This window comes from Trichechus manatus, unplaced genomic scaffold (assembly GCF_000243295.1).
Source record: "Trichechus manatus latirostris isolate Lorelei unplaced genomic scaffold, TriManLat1.0 scaffold00286, whole genome shotgun sequence".
Classification (NCBI taxonomy): domain Eukaryota; kingdom Metazoa; phylum Chordata; class Mammalia; order Sirenia; family Trichechidae; genus Trichechus; species Trichechus manatus.
This window is the reverse complement of record NW_004444222.1, coordinates 1,463,118-1,477,842: the sequence shown is the minus strand read 5'-3', so window position 1 is coordinate 1,477,842 and position 14,725 is coordinate 1,463,118. Positions and strand designations below refer to the sequence as shown.

The 14,725-nt window shown below is 38.8% G+C and overlaps 1 protein-coding gene across 2 annotated transcripts; it reads left to right on the top strand.

Moving 5' to 3' along the window:
* Positions 1–3,680: 3,680 nt before the first annotated feature.
* Positions 3,681–12,295, top strand: DMP1 (dentin matrix acidic phosphoprotein 1). Of its 2 annotated transcripts, XM_004390140.2 has the most exons (5): positions 3,681–3,738; positions 4,800–4,843; positions 8,532–8,564; positions 8,754–8,801; positions 10,876–12,295. In XM_004390140.2, exons 1-5 carry the CDS (start codon positions 3,681–3,683, stop codon positions 12,259–12,261), a joined length of 1,569 nt encoding a protein of 522 aa, XP_004390197.1. In that variant the 3' UTR covers positions 12,262–12,295. The 2 variants fall into 2 exon arrangements, with proteins under 2 accessions (XP_004390197.1, XP_004390198.1); XM_004390141.2 differs by lacking the exon at positions 8,754–8,801.
* Positions 12,296–14,725: the final 2,430 nt, after the last annotated feature.

Sequence of the window (14,725 nt, the reverse complement as noted above, 5' to 3'; positions counted from 1 at the left end):
GTGGGAGTTGGGATCAAGCAATTAATTTCTGTATGACATCTAGAAGATCCCAGGTATAATAGCAACTCTTCAAGCAACCTGCTCCAGGAATAATAACTTCTGGTTAGCCAAACTTCCTGTTTAACTCAGGGTTAAATAGACTATCCTACTTTAATCTTGGTGATTAAAAACATGTGAACATAGAAACAATTTTCTAAAGGGTATTAGCGAACTTACCTACCCCAGAATGGTGATGTGTACCAATGTACTTCAGATGCTTGGAGGCTTTCCAAGTCCATGTTTAATTTGGGGGCCCCTTATAGTTATTTTGGAGCCCTGGTGGCACAGTGGTTAAGAGCTCAGCTGCTAACCAAAACATTGGCAGTTCGAATCCACCAGCCTCTCCTTGGAAGCCCTACGGGGCAGTTCTACTCTGTCCTATAGGGTCGCTATGAGTCGGAATCGACTCAGAGGCAGTCGGTTTGATTTTAGTTGGTTTATAGTTATTTTACAGTGGTTGAAAGTGCATGATGTTGATTTGATTGCAATTGATCTCATGACAATACAATTGGAAATGTTGGAAATTTTTATTGGTTTATTTGTTTGGATCTCTGAATTTAGGGTTCATATCTTGGCCATATTCTACTTTATTTTCAAAGAGTAATAAAGAAACAAATTCTATGTAATGGACGTTCTGGTTAGCTGGGTTTTGAGTAATTTTACTTTTGTAAGACCAGCTTATTATTATTAAAACAACTGTGTACCCTCAGCATCTAGAACAGTGCCTGGCACATAGGATGTTCTCAGTAAATATTTGTTGACTGCTAATGAATGAGGGTATTGTTCATTAGTATTATTGAGGATAACAATACTAAGACATAAAGTAGCATATCAAGTCCAATAAATTGTTTTTCGGAAGGAAAAAGAAACTATGATTTTTTCAAATTTTTGTTTCTCTCTTTTAGTCTTTCTATTTCATTTCAGTTCACATAAAAGAAGACACATACTTTGCAAGTGAATCTTAATTTTGAAAAAATTCCAGAACAATTTTCCTTATTTAGGAGCCCAAAGAACTTTTGACTACATTCAAAATCTGAACTGCATTCCCCCTTCCAGATCCTAAATATTTTCTGTTTTTTTCAACTCTTTGGAAACAATTTGGAAAAGTTGAAAGTCTTTCTAATACAGTGCCTTGCAAGCTGAAAGTATAGTTGTTGATGTCCTTTTGTTACATTCTGTCATTGTAGAAATGACCTTTATCAATCAGTGAAGAAAATCGTGGGATTCCAGACTCATATATTTCACGCTTAGCTGTTTTGCTAACTTCTTACTCAGAAGAAAGCGACTGTTTATCTTCTTCTATTTTTTTTTTTAGTTTAATAGTTGATATTCCTAAAAGTTTGGAGTTTTCACTTGGAAATACACCGCACAAAAGTATAATTAATCTTATCAAAAATACTAATTGAAAACCTAATACAGTGTTTAAGATCTGGCTTTGCTTAATGCTTATTGCGGTATTACGTTTTTTAGGAGGCAGTATCAATTCTCGGGATCTCTGGGTTGCTTTTATTTTTATGTACCACATTTCCATTTGGGAGTTTTTTGCTGTATGTTAGGGTGCTAAATGGCATTTCCAGAAGCCTGAGGAAGTTAGTGCATCTTTCTTATGTTTAATTCCATTCCATCACTAAATAGCATTAACACTGTAAGCACCTTTGGTAAACATCTCATCATTCATCAGTTTACAAAAATGCATGGTGGCATCTTCCCACGTTTTTTGTTATTTAGATAAGAGAGAGGGAAAGAAAATACAAGAGGAGAACTCAATATTTATTGGCCTTGTATTAAGGCTAGATATTTGCTTGTTTTCAGAGCATCTTAAGATTACCACACTATTTACATTTCACTTTGAAAATTAAAATGGTGACCTGCCTGATTTTCATTTGATCGGTGATGCTAAAACCATTGGCATGGGATTACCTTGAGGGTATTGTATTTGGAGAAACTTTCTTTTGCTTAACAAACGAACCCAAGAACTTAAAAAAGGGCTTGACTGTTGGAACTGATGGAAAGTAACATCTTTTGAATGAGGCTTGTTTTAGATGCAGTTGAGAATTTTCTTTTTTATGTTGATATTAGATAAGGGATTTAAAACACAAAAACCTCTAAAATAATATTGAAACACAAGGACTCAAATGTACTATACTTAACTGGAATAAAGAAAATAACACAAACTACAAGTGACAATGATGAAGAGGGATAATGATCATAATATAAAATCAGAGGCTTCTGGTTGACTATTAGAGTTCATGAAAGTAGAACCGAACTGAGGAAGGGTTCCAGTCTTCTTTATCTTAGAGTTTCTATTGTTTTAGGGGATATATTTTTTAAAAGATTAGATGACTTCTTGAGCCAAGGTTCAGAATGTTTTTTAAGCAGTTATACTTATTTCTAGATTAATTGTTAAAATTACTTGGGGCGGTTTCAAAACTAAGCTGTCCCTTTGCTCACCTTCAGTGACTTGATTTATTACTCTGGGGTGGGACATGTGCACTAGTGTTTTTTTTTTTGTTTGTTTTCTTTTAAAAAAAATCTTCCCAGGTGATATTAATATACAGCCAGGGTTGAGAATTACTGGCTTAGATCTCTTGTTACTAGTACAGTAAGTATTTAACATTTTAAGAAATAAATTAACAGAAGTGAAGTCTGAAATAAACTTGCGGGGTCTTTTGTAAAATGTACGGACGTCCATCTGACAAGTATGTTAGGGCAGCTACAAGGGCCTACTACGGCAGGCCAGTTACTTTCCTTTCAAATCATTTCAATAACTTTTTCCATTAGAATCGAGAACATCTATTTTTAGATATAGAACAAGTTGTTTTCCAAATCCCACCAGTTCTTGAACTATCAATTGAAGCCACCCCCCAGGAAAGTACAGTTTGATTTGGCGTGCTTCTCTCAGCATGATTCACAAGTGTATCCCAAGCCTCTAATCTTCTCCAGCTTCTTCAGGACCATGAGTGACACTTACAAGAATTTAGCATAATCATGTATAATGTATGACTAAATGGCTCACAGTAGATACTAGGAGCTTTCTGAACTGTAATACGAAGCCTGCCATAGTGCATCTCCTACAGACCAAGAGAAAAAACAAAGCAAAAGCAATGCGTTTTGTCTAGACATCAGTATGTGATTGTAAATGTGACTTAGAAGTCATTTGTGTGTGTGTGCATGTGTGTGTGTGTGTGTGTGCGCGCGTGCGAAGACAAATGCTCAATATGGTGTCAAAAAAAGTAGTTTTTTTTTGGGAATAAATTTGTCAGGTTACTTTACTACATTGAGCTGCAAAATTATTATGAATGTGAATGATCAGAAATTTCTCTATTCCTGTTTCCTTTTTTAATTATTTTTGCCAGATTGTTTCCTGGTTTTTCATTGTGGTAAATATAGGTAACAAAACATTTGCCATTTCTCTCATCCTCACATGTGCTCGTGACATTAATTATGTTCATCATTATTCCTGTGTCTTTATACCTCTTTTTATTTTATATTAAGAGTTCGTAAAGAAGTGTTAGAAGACCTCCCCATTGAAAAGTTTTCAATTTTCTCTTAGGAATGAGTTGTTTTGTAAACAAGGAAAAAAAAAAGAATGTTGAAAACATCTATGTCCTTCATCACAGGGAGAAGGGTCACACTCAACTATGAAGACCAGCATCCTGCTTGTGTTCCTCTGGGGGTTATCCTGTGCTCTTCCAGTAAGTATCAGGCTAGAGATATGTGAAAATCTCTTTTATACCTAAAACGCCACAATTTTCATTTGATATGAACCAAGGTGGCTGTTTATGTTTTGTTGTTGTTGTGTGCTGTCGAGTTGATTCCAACTCACGGCGACCCTATAGGACACAGTAAAACTGTCCCGTTGGGTTTCCTAGGCTGTCTGTGTTCTAGTCAGACGAAAATAGTAATTTCTTAGGAAGTTGTTCTCTTTAAAACATCATCCAAGTTATTCTTCTTTCTGTTCAGGGGCCATTCATATAGCTATTGAGTTTTATTTTTCTTCCTCATAAACTGGTTGCCGTCCAGTAGCTTTCGACTCATGCAGTGATTCTCAAAGTGTCCTCCCCAGACGAGCATCATCAGCATCAACTAGGACTTCATTAGAAATGCAGATTCTTGTGTCCTGCTTCAGACCAAATGAACCAGAACCTCTGGGGATGGGGCATGGCAATCTGTGTTTTAAAAAGGCTTCGCAGTGATTTTGATGCATGCTAAAATTTAACTACCACTGCTCCTAAGTAAAGGAGTCCTGATGGCACAGTGGGTAAGCACTTGGCTGGTAACTGAAAGGTCGGCAGTTCAAAGCCACCAGCTGCTCCGAGGGAGAAAGACGTGTCAGTCTGCTCCTGTAAACATTACAGCCTTGGAAACCCTGTGGGGCAGTTCTACTCTGTCCTATAGGGTCGCTATGAGTCGGAATTGAGTTGGTGGCAGTGGGCTTGGGGTTTAGGCTCCTAAGTAGGAATCCTGAGTGATGCAAATGGTTAATGCATTCAGCTGCTAACAGAAAGGTTGGAAGTTTGAGTCCAACCAGAGGCACCTCAGAAGAAAGGCCTGGTGATCTACTTCCAAAAGGCCACAGCCATTGAAAACCTGATGGAGCACATTTCTACTCTGACACATATGGGGTCACCATGAGTCAGAGTCTACTCAACAGCAACTAGTTGACTCGTTGGTTGCCCCTAAATATATAAAGTGTTAGTAGCTGTTGCCTTGAAAATTACCCTGTGGGTTGACCTTTGTATGCTAAATTTTCTAGGTAGCCAGGTACCAAAATACTAAATCCAAAAGCTCTGAAGAATGGCAGGTAAGTAGAAATCTGATTTTTTGGAAACATTGTTATTTAAATATATTATTATTCTAGTCAAATAGGTTCCATTGCAAATATTGAATCTGCTAATGATTTGATGAGTACAATCATAGCTTAAAATATAGGCAGATATACTAGGCAACAGGTTATAATTTCTAGTTCATATAAGATGATTTAGTTGATATCATACTTCAACTCCAACTTAGTAGTACAATTTAGTGTACTACTTTTTTTTCTTTTAGCTTTATTCTTGTAATGACTATGTAGAGTAGTGCAAGGGGATTGATAAAAATGAGCTAAGGTTGTCCAGGAAAGGCCAAGACTAGAAATCTGCTTTAAAAGGAGAGATAACATATGTCCAGGAAGGTAAGAGTTCAAGTCCTGGGGAGTGAAGAAAGAAGAATGAGAGGATACTGGAGTCTTTGGAATGATAACTTATGTTTATTGAGTGCTGATTCTCAACAAACCAATAGTCATTTACTCTTAGTACTCAAGAACCATTGCCATTCTGAGTGCTTTACGTGTATTAACTTCTTAATCTTCACAACATACTCTGGTTTCTCTTCATATGGTGTAAATCTTTCACCTTTTTTAATCTTCACAACAGCCTTATTGATTAGTGTTATTTTATTCCCATTTTACAGCTGAAAAAACTGATGCATAGAGAGTAACCTAGTCTACTAGGTTATGTGACTAATTAGGGCTAGAGACAGGCTTTGAACTTAGGTCACTCTGGCTCCAGAATCAACATTATTCTAACCAGAGTATTGTTCCTCTCAGGCAGGGGCTAGGTCTAGTAAGTCAGTAAATTTTTAACATTGGCACCAGAAGTAAGGGTTAAAATCTTATGCTGAGAGACAGCATTTTGTTATCTCCTGTTGGATTTTTTTTGTTGTTGTTGTTTGGAGTGGAAAGGTTTAATGAAACAAGAAGATAAACTGTTCTGTGTGTTAAAGTAAATGTCATCTTCAGTGGGGTGGAATAGTAGGATATTTTGATTGGGAAGGGGCATAAAGTGGGTTTTTCATTTGACAAGACCCTGAAGAAGGAGATTTGGGATGTGATATCCTGGTAGAGGACTTGGCAACAGACCTCAGAGCAGGTGATAAGGAGAGAGGGGGATGCCCACTGTGCTGAGGCTTGGTCTGGGGACCTGGGACAGCTGTATGTGACATTTAGGTTATGGTATCTGCTTGGTGCATAATGGTTTTTTAAAAAAAATTTATTGTGCTTTAAGTGAAAGTTCACAGAGTAAATTCATTTCTCGTTCAAAAATTTATACACCAATTTTTCCGCGACATTGGTTGCAATCCCCACAATGTGTCAGCACTCTCCCCCTTTCCACCACAGGTTCCTCGTGTCCATTTATCCAGCTTCCTGTCCCTTCCTGCTTGCTTGTCTTTGCTTTTGGGCAGCTGTTGCCCATTTGGTCTCATATACTTGATTGATCTAAGGAGTACATTTCTCATGTGTGTTACTGTTTGTTTTATAGGCCTGTCTAATCTTTGGCTGAAAGGTGAACTCCAGGAGTGGCTTCAGTTCTGAGTTAAAACAGAGTCTGGGGGCCATAGTCTCAGGGGTTCTTCCAGTCTCTGTCAGACCAGTAAGTCTGGTCTTCTTTTTGTGAATTTGAATTTTGTGCTACATTTTTCTCCAGCTCTGTCTGGGACCCTCTATTGTGATCCCTGTCAGAGCAGTCGATGATGGTAGCCAGGCACCATCTAGTTCTTCTGGGCTTGGGCTGATGGAGGCTGTGGTTCATGTGAGCCGTCAGTTCTTTGGACTAATATTTTCCTTGTGTCTTTTGTTTTCTTCGTTCTCCTTTGCTCAGGACAGGAAGAGACTAATAGATGTATCTTAGATGGCTGTTCGAAAACTTTAAGACCCCAGACGATGCTCACCCAAGTGGGACATAGAACATTTTCTTTATGAATTATGTTATGGCAATTGACCTAGATGTTCCCCAAAACCATGGTCCCCAGCCCTCAGCCCCAGTAACTTGGTCCCTCAAGGTGTTTGGATGCGTCTAGAAAGCTTCTAGGCTGTGCCCCTTTCGTGTTCTATATGTATGAATATACATGCTGTGCATACAAATATGTAAGTAAAAATATCCACAGTCTAACCTGTATATGTATGTGGTTATACTCCTATATGCTTTCCTTCCCCAATTCAGCATACTTATCTGCCTATGTATCTGCTTGTAAGCTACTGTTTATTTTTACTCTTGTTGTAGGATTGTATATGTTATAGTATTAAATGTGGTTGCTGCATTTTTTTTTTTTTTGCCTTGTGTTTCTGTAAGTGTCTTCCTTTGCCTTGGTTCCTGCTGGCTTTTTTGTGTGATATAGCTTAGGCCCAAGGCTTTTGGTGGTGGCCAGAAGATGTAAGAGGTCTGAGGTGCCATCCTGTCCCTGATGAGGCCAGGACAGACATTGCAGATTTATTATAGGAATTTTCATCAAAGATAATCATAGACTGATTAATTTAAAAGCAGCCATTATAGATTCTCCTTCTCATTCTACTAGAATAAGAGTAGTACAAATAGGCGTTTCCCACTTTTGACGTGAGAAAAATACCAATGTCTTACTCCCTTCCAGCCCATAATTCCTGATGATAGCTGACTGGAATAGAGGCTGCTGCATGGTATAGGCCTGCAGTCCCAGGGCAAAGACTTAAAGTGATTACAGCTTGTCCCTCTAAAGGAGACATTGCTGGGAAGCATGTTGAAGACATGCCAACAGCGGCTCCTCTCTGCTGTACTTTGCGCATTGAATGTTGACGCCCACTGCTTGGCATTGAGCCACACAGGGACCTAGTTGTGCTCACAGAGGTCACCAGAGGTGGTGTTGTTGTTAGGTGCTGTCCAGTCAGTTCCAACTCAGAGCGACCAGAGGTGACTCGGACATTCTTATGGCTTTAGCAAGACTAAAGAAAGTAAACTAAATAGAAACTCTGAATAGTTAAGGCTTAGATATGGCATTTGTTTTTATTATCAGTGATCTTATGTGACTCAAGAAAGGTTAATGGCTCTGTCAATTCAATTTTGTCTACTATTGAATTTTATAAGGTGGATTTTTTTTAAAATTGATCATTTCTTTAGTTTATATCACATTGAATAGTTCTCAAGATGCTTCCATTGGTTTTAGCTGATTCCATCTTCAGAGCAACCCTGGGGTCAAGCATGGTGGATATTAATTTTCTTAACTTCTGTCTAAGAAACTGAAGGTAAGATAGGTGAAGTGAATTGCCCAAATTCACACAGGTTTATCAATGCACTGGTTTACCTGGGACTTACGATTTCCTGGAACACAGGACTTTTAGTGCTCAAACTTAAATCTGGATTCTGAGTTCCAATGCTGTTTTTCCTATATGACATTTCCTCAAGGTTGTGTAAACAACCGTCTTTAAATAAAGTATATTTTTCTGTCAGTGAAATGCCAGAATTATAAAAAATCTTCTAGGTCTTTTATAACCACAAATCTTTTCAGGCCACTTAGTCATCTCATATTTATTTTTCAACCATTTCACCAAAAAATTTCATTATTACCCATGTAAATGTAAAATATGTGTCAAGAAACTAAAAAAAAAAAAGGAAAAAATCACCTGAAACTATTCTAAATATTTGCAGTGTGAATGACATAACCCATCTGTGATGGAGTAACTTGTTTTCCTTCCTTTTCTGCAGGGTCAGTTGGCTCAGACACCAACACCACCCTCGGTAACTATCTCATTTATTTTTGTCATAAACATCTCCTGAAATGACTTGACCTTAACACTCCTCCCATCACCTTATGCCATTTTGAAAAGTAGTAAATCCAAACCACAGGCAATTGATATGTATCATTTTTTTCTTTCCTGAGCAATTACTAAAAGGAAAACTAAAGCTCCTTTTTTTCCCTCCTTTCAGGAGAGCAGTGAGTCATCAGAAGAAAGTAAAGACAGCTCAGAGGAACAGGTAATTAAACAGGTCTTTCTGAAATTTTCAGGCTACTTAGGAAATAGAGGAAATGATGTTAGATTAAATTACCCGGCAGCATCTCTAAATATAATATTTGCTAACCATTGGTTTTGCTGGCTAAATAGTTCCATAAAATAAGAAGGGAAAAAGGAGTGGGGAGAATTTAGATGTTGCAGACATACTGTTCATTGCAAATTTATCATTGGTGCTAGACTGCAGAAATTGTGGCCCTAAGTGTCCTCCTACTTAAAAACAAAACAAAGTAAAACAAACAAACAAAAATATACACACATACAAATGGTCACTGATTATGTTAGATAAGTAATAGCTTACTCATCATTCTAGAATGTTGCTTTTACAACTGTAGCACTTCAGATCAGGAGAGAAATAGCGTTCTGGCAAACAAGAAGTGTCTGGTGGGCCTGGATACCTCTATGTCCAGGATTCTGGTGGAGAAGAAAAAAGGAGAGCCCTGAGGAACCTCTAATGAAACCGCTGCTTTGTTGTTGTTGTTAGGTGCCGTCGAGTCAGTTCCGACTCGTAGCAACCCTATGGACAACAGAACGAAACACTGCCTGGTCCTGCGCAATCCTCACAATCGTTGTTATGCTTGAGCCCATTGTTGCAGTCACTGTGTCTGTCCATCTCATTGAGGGTCTTCCTCTTTTTTGCTGATTTAGTAACGACTTTGTATTTAAAATAGGCTCATCTATGGCCTAGGGAGTGAGAAAGACAAACTACCCAGAACGATCATAGTCAACAAGTGACTTATTCCCAGAACTTGACTTATTTCCCTTTACTAAAAATCAGTGTTTTTTTTTTTGTTTTGTTTCTATTTTTCCAAGACTACTTTCTGAGATATTCTATCATTTTGGCCAAATTCAACACTGTGGGGGCTCCAGAGATTTGGGGAACCATGTTTCTCCCTGAAGCTTTCACCCACGTTGTATTCTACACCTAGCCAGACTTGGAAGATGAATTATTAGGCTTTTTATCCCTATTTACTAAAGGTTTGTCAAAGGAATATTCTAGGAATTTAAAAGCATAGAATTATGGAAATGCTCTTTTTGGGGGACTTTATGGTTTATTGCCTCAATGTTCTCTGAACTCTCAAATGAGGGCAACAGTCTGTGCTTAAAAGGAGTATGATGTGTGCCTAAGGGGCATGGTAAACTAAATACAACCTCAATTCTAGCATGCCAGTGTACAGCTCCAGCAGTGGGAAGAAATGGCATGATCTTGTATTTCCAAATTGAAAACTCAGATTTGATCAGTGGGGACACGTGGAAAAAAGGAAAAAAAAAAAAAAATCGCAGCTACTCTCAGTTCCAGAGTATGGTAACGAGAGTATACTTGACTCATTGAGAATGAAGACTCATTACCCTTCCTTATCCGTGTAGAGCATGCACCTATTCTACTCATTGTGGTCATCTCTCTGACCTCACACTTAGAACCAAGTTGCGCTGGTGGTCACATTGCTAGTAGTCTTCTAGCTGAGCCTTCTACAGACAACTCTCTGCCTATACAAATAAGGTATAAATATGGCTTGAGTGAGGTGTTTACCTTACTACAATATTTTACTTTCATTATCAACTAAACATTTCAGCCTTTTGTCCTAATACATTGTTTCAGAATTAATTAGAAAAAAGATATTTGGGTCATTTTAAGGTCATCCAATATTTTTAAAAACTCTATTTTAAACTAAACATATTAAGGAGTGAGCATTATAAAATAACTCTTTAATTCACAAAAAAATTCTCTGAGAATTTCCTTTAAGGAAATTAAATATTATTTGAATTTCATAACTGTGATATCTATGAAATATTTTTGAGTAAATTTTTACAGCATTGAGTGAAGTGTGCCTATATAAAATGAAATAACTTGAATTTGGGCTCCTCTTCCTTTGCCTATTTAACCTCTTGTAGAGATGCAGTTGAGTTGTAAAATTGACCCTGGGTTAGAGGAGGGACAAAAGAAGGAGGAAGCAGAAAGAGCCTAGATAGGCACTAGATAACAGCCTCTATGATCAGCTCCCGGAATACTGACCATGTCTGTTAATTCCAACCTCCAGGCAAATGAAGACCCTAGTGAGAGCGCAGAATCAGAGGAGGGCTTGGGTCCTGATGATCGTCAATATATTTATAGACCAGCTGGTGGCCTCTCTAGGAGTGGAGGAAAAGAAGAAGATGCTAAAGATGATGATGAAGACGACAGTGGAGATGACACCTTTGGTGATGAGGACAACGGCCTAGGCCCTGAAGAGGGACATGAAGGAGGAAACACCAGACTTGAAAGTGATGAAGACTCTGCTGACAGCACACAATCCAGAGAAGATAGCACCCTACAAGGGGAAGACAGTGCCCAGGATACCACCAGTGAGAGCAGGGAGCTCAACCATGAGGGCGAGGTGAACAGCAGGCCTGAGGGAGGTGACTTCACCCATGAGAGTGAGAGTGAGGAGCGCTGGGTGGGAGGCAGCAGTGAGGAGGATAGTAGCCATGGGGATGGCTCTGAGTTTGATGATGAAGGAATGCAGAACGATGATCCAGATAGCATCAGCAGTGACAGAAACACCTCTAGAATGAGCAGTGCCAGCATCCAATCAGAAGAATCCAAAGGGAACAGTGATGAGCAAGCAAGTACTCAGGATTCAGATGGCAGCCAATCAGTGGAGTATCCCAGTAGGAAATTTTTCAGGAAGTCCCGCATTTCTGAAGAAGATGACAAGAGTGAGTTTGAAGATAGCAACATGATGGAAGAATTCAAGAGTGACTCCACAGAAAACAGTAGCTCCAAAGAAGTTGGCCTCAGCCAATCCAGGGAAAACAGCAAGAGTGATTCTCAAGAAGATAGCGAGGAGAATCAGTCTCAGGAAGACAGTCAAAATGTACAAGATCTCAGCAGTGAATCTAGTCAAGAGGTGGACCTCCCATCTCAAGAAAACAGTAGTGAATCTCAGGAAGAGGCAATGAGTGAGCCCAGGGGTGATAACCCAGATCAAAACACCATCAACCATTCAGAAGACCCGGAGGACAGTGACTCCAGTGAAGAAGACAATGTGAGCAAGCCCTCCAATTCAGAAAGTGAATCCAGAGAGGAGCAAGCTGACAGTGACTCCAATGACAGCCTCAAATCCTCAGAGGAAAGCCCAGAGTCCACTGAGGATGAGAACAGTTCTAGCCAGGAGAGTCTCCAGTCTCAGAGTGCCTCCACAGACAGCCAGAGTGATGAAAGCCAGTCTGAGCAGGACAGCCAGTCGGTAGAAAATGATGACAGTGATTCCCAGAACAGCAGCATGTCAAAAGAAGACAGCAATTCTACTGAGAGCAAATCAAGCAGTGAGGAAGATGGCCTGTCCAAGAACACTAAGATAGAAAGCAGAAAATTAACAGTTGATATTTATCACAACAAACCCATTGGGGATCAAGATGACAATGACTGCCAAGATGGCTATTAGCATCAGCTTTCCTTAGAAGTGGCTCTCACATAAAGAAATCTTGGGGGTTAGAGAGTAGGGAAATCATTACAACTATAATTTATTGATCTTTTTATTAGGAGGATAACCAGAGGCCATTTCTTTTGGAAAGGAATTGTTGGACATTACTCTTGTTTCTAGTGTGTCACCACGCTATAGGTTCACAGAATGTGGAATGGCATGAGGACATACTCAATGAGACTGGAAGCAAATAAAGATGCACATTATAGCTTAACAGATGAAATTGTTCCTAATTCATTAGCCCAACAAACAGTCACTGAGGTTCTCTTATGTACCAGGCACTGTGCTAGGTGCTGCGGATATAAAGAAGTTTAAGACTTGTTTCTTGCTCCTGAGGAGCTTATGATCTAAAGAGGGATACATATGAGGGAAAAAAGAATTGTTGCAATCCAATGTGATGATGCTATAACAGATTTGTGAACAAAGTGACCAAGGGAGCATAGAAGAGGGTGACCCACTTTGTCTTGGAGAATCAAGGAAGACTTCACTGAGGAAAAGACAATGGAGTTTGAGGGTTGGATAGCATTTATCCTTTGAAGAAGGGAGATATTGTTTATTCTTGGGATAAGCAATAGTAAATCCTATTGACCAAAAATTTAGTTTCTGCAAACATTTTTGAATTTTGGCATAGTGAAGTTTTTGGATAAACACAACTTTTTTCCCAACTATTTTATCCTGTTCGATGTTTTTTGTGGAACTCCCATGAACGTCACACCATCGACTACTGGTTGGGTAGGGGAGGGTGGTAGAAAGAAATCTGTCTTTAAATAGATAATTTTTAGCTTTATTTTTCCTAAAATCAGCTTATGTGCAATGTTAGAAAAACTGTTCTCTGAATCAATTACCTACGTTGCACATAGCAAAATTGTGTAGATAGTTTTTAATTGATTTTTGCCAAATACCCTTTGAAATGTTACCTCAACGTAAAATATTTGTTTTGTAATAAAGATTATAATATTCAGTAGAAACGTGTGCTTATTTTTTATAGTAGTGTTGATTATTAGGATATGTCTATGTAAGCAATTCTTTAACACATTACCAAATACTTTATTAATTTTCCCCCATTAAAGTGAAAGATTTTTTTAAATTATTTTGTGAAAAATTTATCATTAATTCAGGTAGCATTTTAGTCAAATTACTTTGTGTTGCTTATGATAGTTCCTTAAATAGACCTGTTATAGATGAGAAAAAACAAAAAAGCAGTAAGTTCTCAACTTTTGTACAAGGCCACACCAAAAACTCATGACATTTGAGTTTAACATTAGTTCTTGCTGGTCTCTCAGATGGTCATTTGTATAAACTAAGGCAGCTACAGGGAAAAATATTCTTATATTTTTATTTCGTTTCAAGGAAATGGCTTCACCTCAGTGCCTGTATGTTTCAAATGTGTTTTTACCCATACTTCCACAGGAGTCCCTCAGAATACCCAGAAAAAACTATTGAGAATCAAGAAGACTTCCTAGCCTTCAGTCTGACCCTTCCCATCCTTCACAAAGCTCTAGTCTCCAAAAATGTCAAAGCTGTTGTCATTAAAATCACTTGGGAGAATATATATATATATATATACACACACACATACAGTCTCTCTCTCTACACACACACACACATATTTATATATACATATTCTCTAGTCCTCCTCCTTGAAATTTTAATTTCATAGGTCTAGAGTGGGACCCATAGTTCTGCATTTCTCAAATGATCCCTGGGTTCTAATGTAGCCCATCTACCTACCTACACCTGGGAACCACGGTTCTATGGCCGTATGAATTGTTAATTAGCAGACGCCGGTGCAAACAGTCAGCATGCTCACACCTAACTGAAAGATTGGTGGTTCGAGTCCACCCAGAGGGGCCATTGAAAACCCTATGGAACACAGTTCTACTCTGACACACATGAGGTCACCATGAGTCGGAATCGACTCAATGATAACTGGTTTTTTTTGGTTGGTATATTAGACTACAGATTTCTGCCAATCCCACAGCTCCTTCTGAGGAAAACTGCCCTAGTTGTAACCACTCAAATACCCCACCCCGCTACAGCTGATTGGATGGGAGGGACATCTGACCTCAGTGGAATCAGTCTACAGGCTGGCCAGGAGCCTCTGAGGAGGCACATTGCAAGGCTCAGCCTGAACAAGAATGATGGGAACTTGAGGTCCAATCTGATTTTCTCTCTGGCAAGTTAGATGCTTAGCAAAAGGGATGTTAGAATGTGGTCAGAACAAATGCAGAAGGAAGTACAAAGGGAAGCAGAAATAGAGGGAGGATAATGTACATTAATGGTAGAGCACAAAACTGATAGTCATTGAGCTCATAATACTGAGGGGCAAAGTGATAATACAGTTGCCCATGCGCTTGGATCTTGACTCTCCCCTTGTCCATGAGGGGTGCATCTTGGAGGTCTGACTCTACAGGTATTTCTGGGT

Bases quoted from the DNA above. Each gene is read 5' to 3' on its own strand.
- DMP1 (XM_004390140.2), top strand. From the start codon at position 3,681: ATGAAGACCAGCATCCTGCTTGTGTTCCTCTGGGGGTTATCCTGTGCT. The intron at 4,844-8,531 runs GTAAGTAGAAAT...CCTTTTCTGCAG, and splicing joins AAAGCTCTGAAGAATGGCAG to GGTCAGTTGGCTCAGACACC. The intron at 8,802-10,875 runs GTAATTAAACAG...TCCAACCTCCAG, and splicing joins AAGACAGCTCAGAGGAACAG to GCAAATGAAGACCCTAGTGA.